We start from the raw sequence: 13,866 nt of genomic DNA on the forward strand, positions 1-13,866 counted from the left end.
TCAACGCTGTAAAAACTCTTACCAGGTCTGCCTGCCTCCAGGGCGACACCGAGATGCAAAAAACCAACACATTATAAGCCATTTTTCCAATAACTTCTTTTAGGATTTAACTGAGCTTCAGATTCAGCATGTCATTTTCCATCTTAAATTAATTTGGCTTGTGGTAGTTTGGGTCTTGTCACCTCCTTGGATTCCTCCACTTCTTTTATCAGTCAAGTCCCTCAGGTGTTTATTTTCCTGTTGTAGACCCATGAGCCACTAAACCAGTCCCCCCATCAAAAGACGGGCATTATAACATCTTTTGCCTTCTTTTAAACCGCTGTCTGCGTTCCTTGAAGGCAACAAAATCTATAGCAAGATGGTGCCTCAAACCTCTGAATTTTTTTCTACAATTCCTAGAGGTTTTGGTAGAGGATTAAAACCAGCCCATCTTTGTCTCTACCCCTGATGCGTCCAGATGACTGCTTTTAATTCTTAACCTATATTGGTTAAGTTGCCGGATATTTCGTTTTTGATGAAAGACACACGGATATCTAGTTATTTCATTTTTGATCAAGCAACAGTTATGCACAGAAACCTTCAGATTTCACTTTGAGTCATTCAATGGAGCATCTGAACATTTTCAGTACCAACTCCATCATCATTTGGGTCCTAAATAACCGCTCTGGGGGCAGGACAGTTCATTTCTCATATAGAGAATTCCTACAAGCCGCCACTGAACTGATAAATATTATCAGTCCACACTTTCAATAACGTTTATAGCTTAATATGCCATTTTACAGGACAAAACCTGTGCGCGCGCGTTCAATTTTTAAAATGGTACATGAGCTATTCACATGGTTTCAATGTAAATATGTGTGAATTCCAGGTAACTCCTTAAAACATTGGGGGGTAATAAATAATAGCAGCTAAAACTGCTGAGGAAAAAAAATTCTCTCTTCCCTTGCATCTTTAATTCTTCCAGTCACCCCAGAGCTGTTAAAAACGAAAACCCCCAACCAAACAAAACCCTGTGAATGATCTGTACGGGATGTCTGTCTCCGTGACTTCTAAAATAGGAATTTTGTGTGGTTTTAGTTAAAACTTTGCGACGTAGCCCCACCTGCCTCCCCAGGTGCTTCCTGAGTTTGGGGGATTTCTCGGCGCGACTCGTTGGCTGCTTTCTGGCAGAGCCGCCGATTTCGGCAACGGTTCTTTGTTGTATTACAGCACGGTTTTGAAACAAGACAGCAAAGTTTCATTTCCTGTTCACAAACGGGTCGTTTTATGGCATCTGACAGAAAAAATCTTGAAGCCTGATCCAAATCCTGAATGGTTTCTATATAAAACAAAGTCTGAAAGTTTTTTATTAACTCCTTAAACTATATTTCTCAACAAGACCACCGGCATTGCTGTGAGGTACCTCCTTCCCCATCTTAACCCTCGCACTGCTTGTGCTTTCTTCCTACCAGTGATTTTGATTTTTTTTTTGGCTTTCCAGTCATTTTCCTTCTTCTACTGCTTCGCGATCAACCTTCGCCACTGATTATTTCTCTTTATTCCTTCCCAAGTCGCTCCCACTCGCTGCAGCGGCCTCCTGTTGCTTCCTCCTATAAATTCATCCACAGCTTCTTCTACGTAACCTCCTATGCAGGAAATACCTTTCATGAGCATCTGTAAAATCACACCACATTTTTTTCGCAATCGACCCTTTTTTTCCTAATGTTATTTCTGTCCAAATGCCAAAGGAAAACTCGCTGACAAGTCAGAAGCTTTATCAAGAAACGGTTTTATTATCCTATGAGAAATGATTATTGTTTTAAGATAAGTTGGCCTGATTTATAGACTGGGCTTTGCTGTGGCCTGTTGTTACACCATGGAGGAATAAATACCTAGTCCCCTGGATATAAACAGCCTCTTTGGATGAGGAACTGGCTTGTGGTTAAAACACGAGGTGAGACGGAGCTGAAATGTGACCATCACTCGGTTTTTCATCCATGCAACAGAAATAGTTGTGATTCAGACCCGCTCTCGTGTCTCGAGTTCGCTTGGGAAGGGCCGCGGGACGAGTAACGTGATCTTTCAGGGTGCGAATATTGAAAATATTAGATGCTGCCATAGCTAGAGGTGGCAGTACGACTTACTGGTAAGGCCATCTAACCTTCCCTTGCTTGTGATTCTGCCAAAATTAGCACCAGAAGTGTTTGTTTTTCTGGTAGGAAGCCTCTTTTCACTTCCCTGGACATGTTTACTCACGGTCAGATGGAAGATAAATGCTCAAAACTGTAGTTAGGACATGTTCAATAGACTATGAAGGAGCTGAAGTTCTCCAAAGCAGCACTCAGGTATCAACTGTGTACTACACGAGCATTTAAAATAAAGGCTAAATTAAAGAGAACGCAACTCTGTATTAATTATTTAACAATTTACGTGGATGCATAATCACTCGCCTTATTAAAGGAATTAATTTCCCCAAGGTTTTACGAGCACGTATGCACAGACTGATGTCTTTGGGAGTGAAAATTGAGCGGTATCAGCTCTTGGGAAGCATCTCCTGGAATATTCATACCCTATGTCGGGCAACTGTCTCCACTCATCCTCCATTCCTAGGAATAAAAATAGGAAAGCAACGCAAACGCATCAACCGTCTGCAAAGGAAAGTCACTGCACCCATCTGATATGGCAGATAACGCAATCTAGGGCTGGCTTAATTGTAATTACAAAATATTTGTGGCTTGCAGCTGACAAGAAGGGGAAGTGAAACAATGGTTCTTTCACTTACATAAATCACCTCAACATTCTAAAGGGAGTATTACAGGATTTTAAAAGAATAGCTAGTACTGAAATAATAAAAGAGATTTATAGAAGAAAATGGAAACCTCTAGTGACTTCAAAATTATTTTATCTTAAGGCTATTTTTTTCATTTAGGACAGAATCTCCACTTTAGAAAAGGAATTCCCTGGGTGCTTCTAAATCATTCTAAAAAGCATAAAACAATAACGTGTGCGTAAAATGATTTCTTACTGCGATAACATTGGTTCTGCTTGTTCTGGAGTCTACAGAGATATGCATTCATGCAAATGTTCGTTTTTTATTTATACAGGATGCACAGTGGGCAGCCTTTGCTAGGATAACATTCCTGAGACAATTTCAGACCTTCAGCTAACGCGTTAACTTAATTTTCAAGTCAAAGAAAGTCATCAGAGGAAAGGACCATTTGCCATACACATCCTATTAATTTCTTGGCATGAATTAACCAAAATCTCCTCCATCCTGGGTTCTTTTTAAAAACACTACCAGCTCCAGTCAAATCTCATTTGTGCAAGTCATATTTGGGGTCTGTACTTACACCTGTTTTCAATGATCATTAAAAGTGGTGGTTGACTATGCTGAAAACACAGACGTCGACTCACAAAAACACCCAACAATGCTACCAAAGAAAGAACAGGGCCCATCAGAACGCGAATATTCCGGCACTGTTGGCTTACGCAGTTACTCCAGTTAATAGCAGAAAACAAACAACTCAGAAATCTGAAGTCAGGGCTTCCCAAGCAAAAGCACAGAATCATTTCGGTTGGAAGAGACGCTCAGGATGATCGAGTGCAACCAGAACCCAACTCTAGCACTAAACCATGTCCCTGAGAACCTCATCTAAACGCCTTTTAAACCCCTCCAGGGCTGGTGACTCCACCTGGGCAGCCTGTTCCAATGCCCGACAGCCCTTTCTGGGAAGAATTTTTTCCTAATAGCCAATCTAAACCTCCCCTGATTCTGTCTGACCACTTTCAAGGCAAAACTTTCTCCTCGTATTATATCAGAATTTCCTGCGTTCTCATTTGTTCCCTGCCCACCATGCCATCATCTTTTTAAAAAATCGAAAGCCTGGCTCAGTCATCTCCACACACTTCCCACTAGGAACTGTAGATCACTAAGGTTGTTAATCATAGAATAAAATCACAGAATGGTTTCGGTTGAAGGACCTTCCCAGCTCCCCAGTGCCCCCCCGGCCATGAGCAGGGACATCTGCACCAGCTCAGGTTGCTCAGAGCCCCGTCCAGCCTGGCCTGGGATGTCTCCAGGGATGGTTCAGCCACCACCTCTCTGGCCAACCTGGGACAGGCTCTCACCACCCTCAGGGCCAACAATTCCTTCCTCATGTCCAGCCTAAATCTCCCTCCTTTAGTTTAAAACCATCATCCCTTGTCCTGTCACAACAGGCCCTGCTCAAAAGTCTCTCCCCATCTTTCTTCTCGGCCCTTTTCAGTCCGGAAAGGCCGCACTAAGGTCTCCCCGGAGCTTCTCTTCTCCAGCTGAACACCCCAGCTCTCTCAGCCTGTCCTCCCAGCAGAGCTGTTCCAGCCTCGCATCATTTCTGGGGCTCCTCTGGCCCCTCTCCAGCAGCTCCATGTGTGTCCTGTGCTGAGGACCCAGAGCTGGCCCAGCACTGCAGGGGGGTCTCCCCAGAGCGGAGCAGAGGGGCAGAATCCCCTCCCTCCACCTGCTGCTCACGCTGCTGGGGATGCAGCCCAGGACACGGGTGGATTTCTGGGCTGCAAGCGCACGTTGCGGCTCATGGCCAATCTTTCACCCCCAGCACCCCCAAGTCCTTCTCCTGGGGGCTGCTCTCCATCCCTCCATCCCCAGCCTGGACTGACACCGGGGGTTGCCCCAACCCAGGTGCAGGACCTTGCACTTGGCCTTGTGGAACCTCATGAGGTTCATCTGCACGCACTTCTCCAGCTTGGATCTCCTCCTCTGTCAGAACCCTTTAAGACAGCGCTTAAAACCAGGCAAGGGTGTGCAAACAGCACACACCACCTGTCATTTTAAAAGCTGATCTCTGGAATTAAAACAGGAACGCTGGAACACGTTTCGGTATCATCACCCTTGCATAAACAGAGATCTGTTCCAGGGACATGACGTAAGGCAAAGCTTCTATTTAAACCTGCCGTATCACCCCCAGGACTCTGATCAAGAACAGGAGCCAAATTATACAACTGCACTTCCTCATGTCAAGCAAAGTGGAAAGTATGGAAAACACAGAAGCGCTGACTGATACTCACAGCAATATCAAAATCCTTCCTGAAACCGCGAAGACAAAAAATAGCAAAGCACACCAGCTTTTCACACTATTCCTGCAACATCAGGTATGGTACGAAATAGTTTTTTTTTTTTAAAGCAGAGAGCTTTATTTAGAAATATCTGCTGCTACTGTTTGCTGCCTTATTGAGAATTTTCCCTTGTTCATTAAAAAACACATCGGCTCCCCGACACTGAGATGAAACTTGATCGCCCATTGTTTGGTGGGGGTCTCTTTTTTTTAAGTTTTATTATTATTATACCGTACGATACCATTCGGGATCCTTAAAGGTGACTGTATGTTTGGCATCAACCATAAAGCTCCATAAACCTCTGTAAAATCAGACTTTCCTTCAAGATTCCAACTTTTAAATGAAGTATTGAAAGGCAAACCCTCGAGAGCGACAGATATTGGAAACATACTGGAGAAACAAAATGAAACGGTTTATTAACAAATTTTACGCTGTGTGAAAGACCTTGGTCGGTGTGAAGCACACGGGCACCCACCTGGCACGGGCTGCAATGGAACAAACTGCTGAGCTGACACTCGTTTCATCTGTACATCTAGACTTTGAAAACAATTTTAGTTTCCTCTTTCTACTAAAAATAAGCCAAGAATTATTTAAAATGTTCACGATGCGCCCCCCCCCCCCCTTTTTTTTAGATTAACTTTTCCTCATGATAAGTTGCTTTATAAGGTCAAGGCGGCTCATGAGAGGAACTTACAGAGAAGAGCAAAGCAGTAAAACATGAAATTAAGCAATAACGAAGTTTCTAAAGACACAGGCATCAAAACAGCCTCGAATTTACTTCAACCATCGTCTTACACTTTGTTCTGACCTCAGTTTAAACCGAGTTTGCAGACTCGATCTTAGCAATCAGGTTTAAAGAAAAAAAGGACGACGGAGAATGAACTGCAGAGCTCAGCTTTGTGGCTGGACTTTGTTAGATCCAGATGTAAATTCCAGACTAAAAGGACAGATACAGAAAAAAAAAGCAGCAAGATTAATATTTTTTTCTAAAGGGAGATCTAGAATGGGTTTGATTTTTGTTTACTGGTGTAACTGATAGGATGGCACTGTAGAATTACCCCTCAATTCTTTTAAAAATGCTGGAAGCATTTTGTATTTTCTATTTGAGCGTCTCTGTTTCGTTTGCGATGGCTGTCACAGTTACAAACACGGCAAAGTGAACATTTTTTAATTCTTTGCATAAAAACGCTGCAAAGTAACATGTTCTAACCGCGTGGAAATTATCAGAAGCAGGAATCCTGCTAATGAAAATGCCTTTTTTTTTTTTTTCCTGTGAAAGAAAACTAAACAAGGCCACGATGTATATTTGTGATTCGTTTGTCAAGGGACAGTAAACCAGCGATATTATTGAGTTAGACACAGAGGAAAAAACCCAGATGAACATGGAACAACCTCAGGTGTCTCTAATCGAATACATGTTACACTTTGCCAGTGAGTTTCACAACTACCTTGTGCCAGCATAAACACTATTACTGCAAAAAACATCACCCCCCCTCCTTTCTCTTCACAATAATATGAATTTTATTGCTTGTAAACTGATGAACATGCTATGTGGACGCATTAACATCACCCACTTGCCTTCGGTTCAACTTGCACAGGATGTAATGACCGAGTTTTCACGTACACGTCCTATAATAAACCTCAGTGTTTTATCCTCTTCACTAAGTAGGAGTCAAGGGATGAGTGTTGCAAAAAAGCTGGATACTGTAAAACTGAAAGCGCGATTATAAAATTACAACTTGGTTAAATGTGGACGAAAGTCTTTAAGAAAAGTCACTAAAATGTCACAAAGCCAGACCAAGGTTTTGGAAAATGGAAATGAAAGGTAATTTAATACGCGAAGAAAACAGACGGCAAAAGCCAGCCAGATTTATTTTAATCCACTATTTATCACTGTATACAAGTTGACATCAAAGTTCAGAATAAAATGTCAGGTTGCCTAGGAAGGCGAACGCTGTCTGCGCACGCGGATTGTTCAAAGTGATGGTTTCGGAGAGCGTTACCCACAATTTAATCCCCAAAGCAGCAGAATTTCAACCCAAACCCCAGTGTTTCAGCCAAGCCAACCCCAGCTTCAAAGAAGCCAGAGGCCGACGACTCTCTCAGCAACAAAAACCACACAATACAATTCTCTTTCTGGAAACAATAACCCAATTAAAACTAAAACTTATGAAGAAATTGTTTATGATGGATGCAAACAGAAACAGGCTCTGAAACGCTTGTAAATAAGCACGAGTTTTACTTTCTCACACGTTAATATAGCCAAGTATCAGCTGAAATTTCTTCACGGCTTTTTCAATTTCGAAAGTTTTCGTCATCTTTGGGTAAAACAACTAGAAAAACACCAAAAGCTTCAACTCTTTAGTGAAATCCATACGGAAGTAGCAGTACCCAGCAGCTGTCATTTTATACCTAAATGCCATTTAAAACAATTGCTCTAGACAACAAATATATGACACGTCTTTAAAAACAGAATAAAATTACTTTTTTTCTCCAGTTCCTGCATGATTTCTAATGGCTTTATTCTAAAACTGATACTTCTATTCTATTCTAAAACTGATACTTCATTTCACGTAGAAATACTTACAGACAGCAAGGCGGCCACCGCTACAAGAATATCTAAGGACTTACTAATATTAAGATGAAACGCAATTTTAAAATGTTAATATCAATAGAAAAAAGAAAATGTTTAGTTTGGAAAATACAACTGTGTTATAGCATGTAACATATTGCCTAGAAAGGGTTTTCATACCTTTTCAAAATACCTCCCTTCCGAGAGGAAGGATTAGAAACATTTAAGAGACAATATCTTCATTTCTTTATCCTTCGCTCCACTTTGCAGTTCTAGTATCTCTTCTTTATTCTGTAGGCAGCAATTTCCTCCTTAACTCTGCTCTTTTTAACATGAATTTCATGTGCTTTGCCCTGCTTGGTCAACCAAAATTGTCAAGATGTTACTACACCTCTTGCTCATAAAACTTAAGTTTGCTTATACTGAACGATTCTTCACCTTTAAATCTTCACCTCTCTCTCCAGTTCCTCCTCCATATTGTTTATTTTCAATCATTACGCTAAATAGAATAATCTTTTCCTCAGCGTGGTTCCCACACACATTTCAGGAGGAGGAGAGAGGTAAGAGAGGATCCAGGACCTTGCCAGCAAATCTCCTTCCCTTAAAAACCCCAAGTATTTACTTTCATCCCACACCTTCTGTATCTCTTCATCAGTTATTTATCTATGAGATAAACCCTCACCGAACCAGTAACGACGTCGTTCTTTTACGTAAGCAGAGACGGAGTGGGAAGTTTGTTGAGAGCTCCCGGCAAATCTGAGACATTAAATCAGATGAATCACCCTTATCCCCAGGCTTGCTGACTCCTCAGGACGTTTCCCCTTTTCAAAAAACTCACATTGATTGTTCCCACCGTATAGTATCTATCTGCGTGTGAACTGACTCCAGGCAGGTTTTAGCACCAGATCACAGAATCATTTTGGTTGGAAAAGACACTCAAGATCATCGAGTCCAACCATAACCCACCCCTGGCACTGCCCCATGTCCTGAGAACCTCATGTCCGTCTGTCCAACCCCTCCAGGGATGGTGACTCCAGCACTGCCCTGGGCAGCCTGTTCCAATGCCCCACAGCCCTTTGGGGAAGAAATTGTTCCCCAGATCCAACCTCAACCTCCCCTGGCGCAACTTGAGGCCGTTTCCTCTGGTCCTGGCGCTTGTTCCTGGGGAGCAGAGCCCGACCCCCCCTGGCTCCAAGCTCCTTTCAGGCAGGTCAGAGATCAGAAGGTCTCCCCTCAGCTCCTGTTCTCCAGCTGAACCCCCAGCTCCCTCAGCCGCTCCCATCACACTTGTGCTCCAGCCCCTTCCCCAGCTCCGTTCCCTTCTCTCAACTCGCTCCGGCACCTCGAGGCCTTTCTCGGCGTGAGGGGCCCAGAACTGCCCCCAGGATTCACGGTTTGGCCTCCCCAGTGCCCAGCACAGGACGGTCGCTGCCCTGGGCCTGCTGGCCACACCAGTGCTGGTCCCAGCCAGGATGCTGGTGGCCTCTTGGCCACCTGGGCACACGCTGGCTCATGTTCAGCCGCTGGCACCAACACCCCCAGCTCCTTTTCCGCCGGGCACTTTCCAGCCGCTCTTCCCCGAGCCTGGAGCGCTGCCTGGGGTTGGTGTGACCCCAGTGCAGGACCCGGCACTTGGCCTTGTTGAACCTCAGACAACTGGCCTCAGCCCATCCATCCAGCCGCTCCAGACCCCTCTGTTTGGCCTTCCCACCCTCAGGCACATCCACACTCCCACTCAAAGGATGACCTTGTAGCAAGGAGATGTGGTTTTGCTCCCACCTATTTTTGCTCACGAACAGTGAAAAAAACCCCAAATTTACAGCTCTTCATTAAGAACACAGTTGTTGACCAGACACGGAGGTTCAAGTGCTATAAATATCTGAGAGAGATGCAGAAACAGAAGCCTGAACATTGGCTTTTCCTTCCAAAGCAATTTGGCTCGATGAAAGAACTTGCGACTTAGCTTTTCTGTAAACCACAATTATTCATATAGAAGAACAGGTTGCACAGAGAGGTTTCTATATCAAAAAAAGGTTCACTTTGAAAAGAGCCTTCAAGACAAGTTCTACAAAAGAAATGACTGGACAAGAGGAACCCAGTAACTGGGTAAAGAAACCAGCACAGATCAGCAGCGGCTTTAGGAACTGGACCCCGTGCACGTAGAACATCGATGGCCATTGAAAGACATAAATGTTTATGGAAACTCAAAGAGATGACGATCCCACCGGGCTCGCTCTGGGTTTACTTTGTCAAACACACCAAATGTATCCAGACATGGAGAGAAAACGAGAATCCCTTTGCAGGGTTTACGTTACAACATACATAACCCACTGGAGCCAGCCATAATTTTACCTATCTGCTCATTTTTTTTATTATTTCAAATGACTGTTTGGTTTGTTTTCTTGCAAACGTATTAAATTCGCTTCTGGCATTGCTTCCAAGTGGGAGCGTTAACTGATGACAGCCAACCATGCATGTAACTACGGAATTCTCTTGTGCAAGCATCAATTCAACATTTTATCTCCAGTATTAGAAGGAAATATTTACTTTATAACTATTTCCACGTACTCCACATTTAGTCAGCAAAAATATCATGTTTTACTGATAGAAATGCTGCCCTGCATTGGCTCTGAGACACCCTGAGCTGATTTACCCCTTCAGGAAGGCAGATATTAGGGATGCCAACGAATTTATAACCCAGGCTGTGATTTACTCGAAGCAGCACACAAATATTGCCATAGGAGTAGTTAACTTAGTCAAACTACCATGGAATTATATAAAAAAATCCCTCAGAGGCCTCGTTTGGTGCTCTCATTTTCTACTTCGTTTACCTGCTCTTCATAACAGTATTTTTTCCTCCCCACTATGCAAAAGCATGATGAGAACACAAGTGATTTGTTATAACACTGTGTGAGTTCCTCAATAAAGCAACTTAAAATGCAAATTACAGGCTTTGAAGTTGCCGTGCCTGATTGCATCACCTGGAAATAGTTTGCAGATAGCAAACTGAAATAAACCTTGAAAATGTCAATACACAAAGCGCAACTACATAAAGTGTGAATTAAAGAGCTGATTTTACAATTTAACTGTATCCAAGACACAGGGATGGCGTATATTTAAGTAATTCTGGGATGATATTAAGCAAAACCCGTGAGCAATCATATTTGAACTTTTTAAGGCTGTAATTTCCTATGAGTTCAAGTATCTGCTCTTGGCTTGACTTGGCAAGCGGCCACGTGTGAGAACAGCAATTCATAGTTTGAAACCAAGGTATTTAATGATTATATTTTCATTAATCATACCATAAAGAAATGCTCTCATCAGATAATTGCATCCAAAAAGATTACGGGACATGCTACTGAAGAAGTAAAAAATCTCCAGATTACTTAAGGTCGACTACAATAGGAAGATACAAGTCTTAGTTTTACAGACTTGGTCCTTTTATCTAAGTGAGTTTTTCAGAAAAAGTGAATTAAAAAAGAAAGGTTACTGCTTGGCTTTAAGGCTTGATAATCAGTACCATAGATCCCGCACAACATCACAATATCTGTTGTCATAATTTATTGCAGCATATTGGAAAAATCAACATCACTGTCATGAAACAACCCGAAATTTTGTACTTAATTCATTTTGCTTTCCAGATTTTCGCGTTTCCCAAATTAGCTTCCTTACCTTCACAATGTTGACTAGGTCCGTTTGATAATAGCGATCTTGGTGCGCGTTGGCAGCCGCTAAGGTGAGAAGATAATCGTTCCTTGCATGGATGGCCTTGGAATTACACTCGGATCGGCGTGCTTTTAACTGCAACGAGAAACCGAGTTAAAAGATGGGTAATAATGAGGAGCTAAAGGATGAAACGTGAATTAATAGTAAATTAACATGCGTATTTATGTATGAACATAGCCAAAACTTTAAAAGATTAATAGTTTAATGGTAAGGGGTTTATAATGTTTTTTCCCCCGTGCAGTTGGTAATTTCACACACGGTCTTTAAAGAACGGTTCTAACTCCCACCAGAAAAAAAATCGCCTTGTAAATTTGATCCTACGTAATTCTGCCCTCTCATCTCATCGCTTGTTCTAACGATTCGTCTTCCGCAACGTCCGTCGTCTCTACATTGGTCAGACGCCTCTTGAAACCAGTTGCAAAGCACCATCGCAAGAAATATCAAGGGTTTTTTTTATACTCACCTTTACACTCGCCTTCTGCAAGCTTATTCTTGACTGAAAAAGACTAAGTTTGGACCTGAAACAAAAATTAAAAGGAGAGTTTACTGTCTCACACCTTTCCTACAGGAGCACAGGATAAACAACAGGCCACTGCACTTCACTTCTGCAAAATTTTAATTAATTTTTAGGCCTAAATTTTGATTTGTATCGTTTTAAGAAAAGCTTAAGAATAATACATTACAAACAAAGTACGCTGGGCTACATCGACAGTATCTTCGCTGCATGTTCTGAAATTTTCTGTGCGGCTTACCCTGATTTTTGAACAAAATTTTAGATACATTGTGAAAAGGAAATTGGGGTTTGATGGATTTGGAGTGAGCCCTCCAGACACAAACTGCTGTAAATTTGAGCTACCGGTCATCTGATGAAATATTAATGTAAAATCATTAGTAATTCTGTTCCAGCTGGAGGGGTATCCATGACACGCACATATTTTTAAAAGCAGAACTGCTCTGATTTTCACATTTGGACTCATGAAATAGAAATTAAGAGAAATTCTTTATTAGCTATGTGAAAGACAGCGCTTTAAAAAGTCAATAAGAAACCACAATCAAGTAAATCGCCATTTTAATCTGAACAATCCCGCCGTATAAATCTGCTCCGTAATTCCCAAAGTTTTTGGTTGTGTTTTGTTTTATTTGGAGTTTTCTTTTCACTTGTTTGGGTTTTGTTATTTTTTGTTTGTTTGTTGGGGTTTGGTTTTTTGTTTCGTGGGTTTTTTTAATGCTTGTTTGGGTGGGGTTTTTTAATGTTTGGGGGGTTTTTTGTTTGCTTTGGTGGGGTTTTTATTGGTTTGTGGGGTTTTTTGTTGTTTTCACTTTCTTCAGGTATTCCAGGTAATCTTACTAAAGTTCTTCTTTTCATCATCCAATCCTCATAAATTAAAAGACAGGAAAATTCTCTAACAAACACAGAATTTTTTTGCATTCCCTGAGAGCAATTCTGAGGAATTTAAGAATAGAACAAATGAACCGATGCCCAATGAGTCAGTTATACTTTACTATCACTAAAACGGTTACGAAATGTATATAAGTGAAAATTTCAAAAAACTGGCACAAGCTCATTGAAAGCAATTTCCTTCAAAAATAACATCAAGTGTAAAAAACTAATACAAGTACAAATGTGCTTTATAGGCATGCAATTATTTAGCCATATGCTATTAGAAAAACATACTTGGCCTCAATATCGGCTTTCTCCCGCACCGCTTGAGCCATCTGTTCCGTCTCAAAATATTTCTTTTTGCCTTTAGCTAAATCTTTTACTGTCTCTTGTAATTCAGCTTGGATCCTCGTCAACTGGTCCACGCACTGGAAAAACAAAAAAGCGTTCAGGAAACAAAACATTATTTCCTTTTACATCTAAATAATACCGTCGTCATCGTTTTATTGCTCTTCGTGACATTTTATACAGGGCAACGCAGCCTGCGAGTCACTTCTGCTCAATTATTCCTGTTTTAAAGAACACAAAACCGTATTTTCTTCCTCCTTTCTGCCGCTGCTTAACTATTCGAATCCAACGATAACTCGCAAATTGAACGCACAAGTTCTGAAAGCTTCGGATGAGGTAATTAGTTGAAATAATTAGAATACAATTGGGAAAAAGCCAAAGGCAATTTACCGGAGGTGATACAAAAAAATGATTCATCTTTCCTTCTCTATAATTTAAAACATAAGACAAAACCCACCCTGTAAAACACAACAAGGACTATTTGATAAACGTTATTTTAAGAGCTCGTTTGTCTTAATTTTCTTTCCAACAAACAGGGCTATATCAGATGTCACAAAGAAAACTTAAAGGTTTAAAATGCATCGTGAGACACTCAAGGAGTGAAAATATTAATAATTCCATCTCTTCTCATTCATATGACCTAACCAGCGTTACAACATATATTTTAATGTCGAAAAATAATATTTGAAGGAATAGCAGAAAAATGACCGTACTGGTTTTGACTGGGAGAGCGTTTATTTTCTGTGTA

General features: G+C 41.5%; 1 protein-coding gene across 1 annotated transcript in view; it reads right to left on the reverse strand.

Annotated features, from left to right (window-relative positions):
- FCHSD2 (FCH and double SH3 domains 2) overlaps positions 1–13,866 on the reverse strand; it is a 162,993-nt gene that overhangs the window by 61,687 nt on the left and 87,440 nt on the right. Inside the window, exons 6-8 of the mRNA XM_065658161.1 lie at positions 13,065–13,198; positions 11,853–11,907; positions 11,336–11,464 (exon numbers count right to left, since the gene is read on the reverse strand). Of these exons, the coding sequence (XP_065514233.1) occupies positions 11,336–11,464; positions 11,853–11,907; positions 13,065–13,198 (318 nt within the window). The remainder of the gene's footprint in view (positions 1–11,335; positions 11,465–11,852; positions 11,908–13,064; positions 13,199–13,866) is intronic.

The sequence above is a fragment of the Caloenas nicobarica genome, chromosome 1 (assembly GCF_036013445.1).
Source record: "Caloenas nicobarica isolate bCalNic1 chromosome 1, bCalNic1.hap1, whole genome shotgun sequence".
Lineage (NCBI taxonomy): Eukaryota > Metazoa > Chordata > Aves > Columbiformes > Columbidae > Caloenas > Caloenas nicobarica.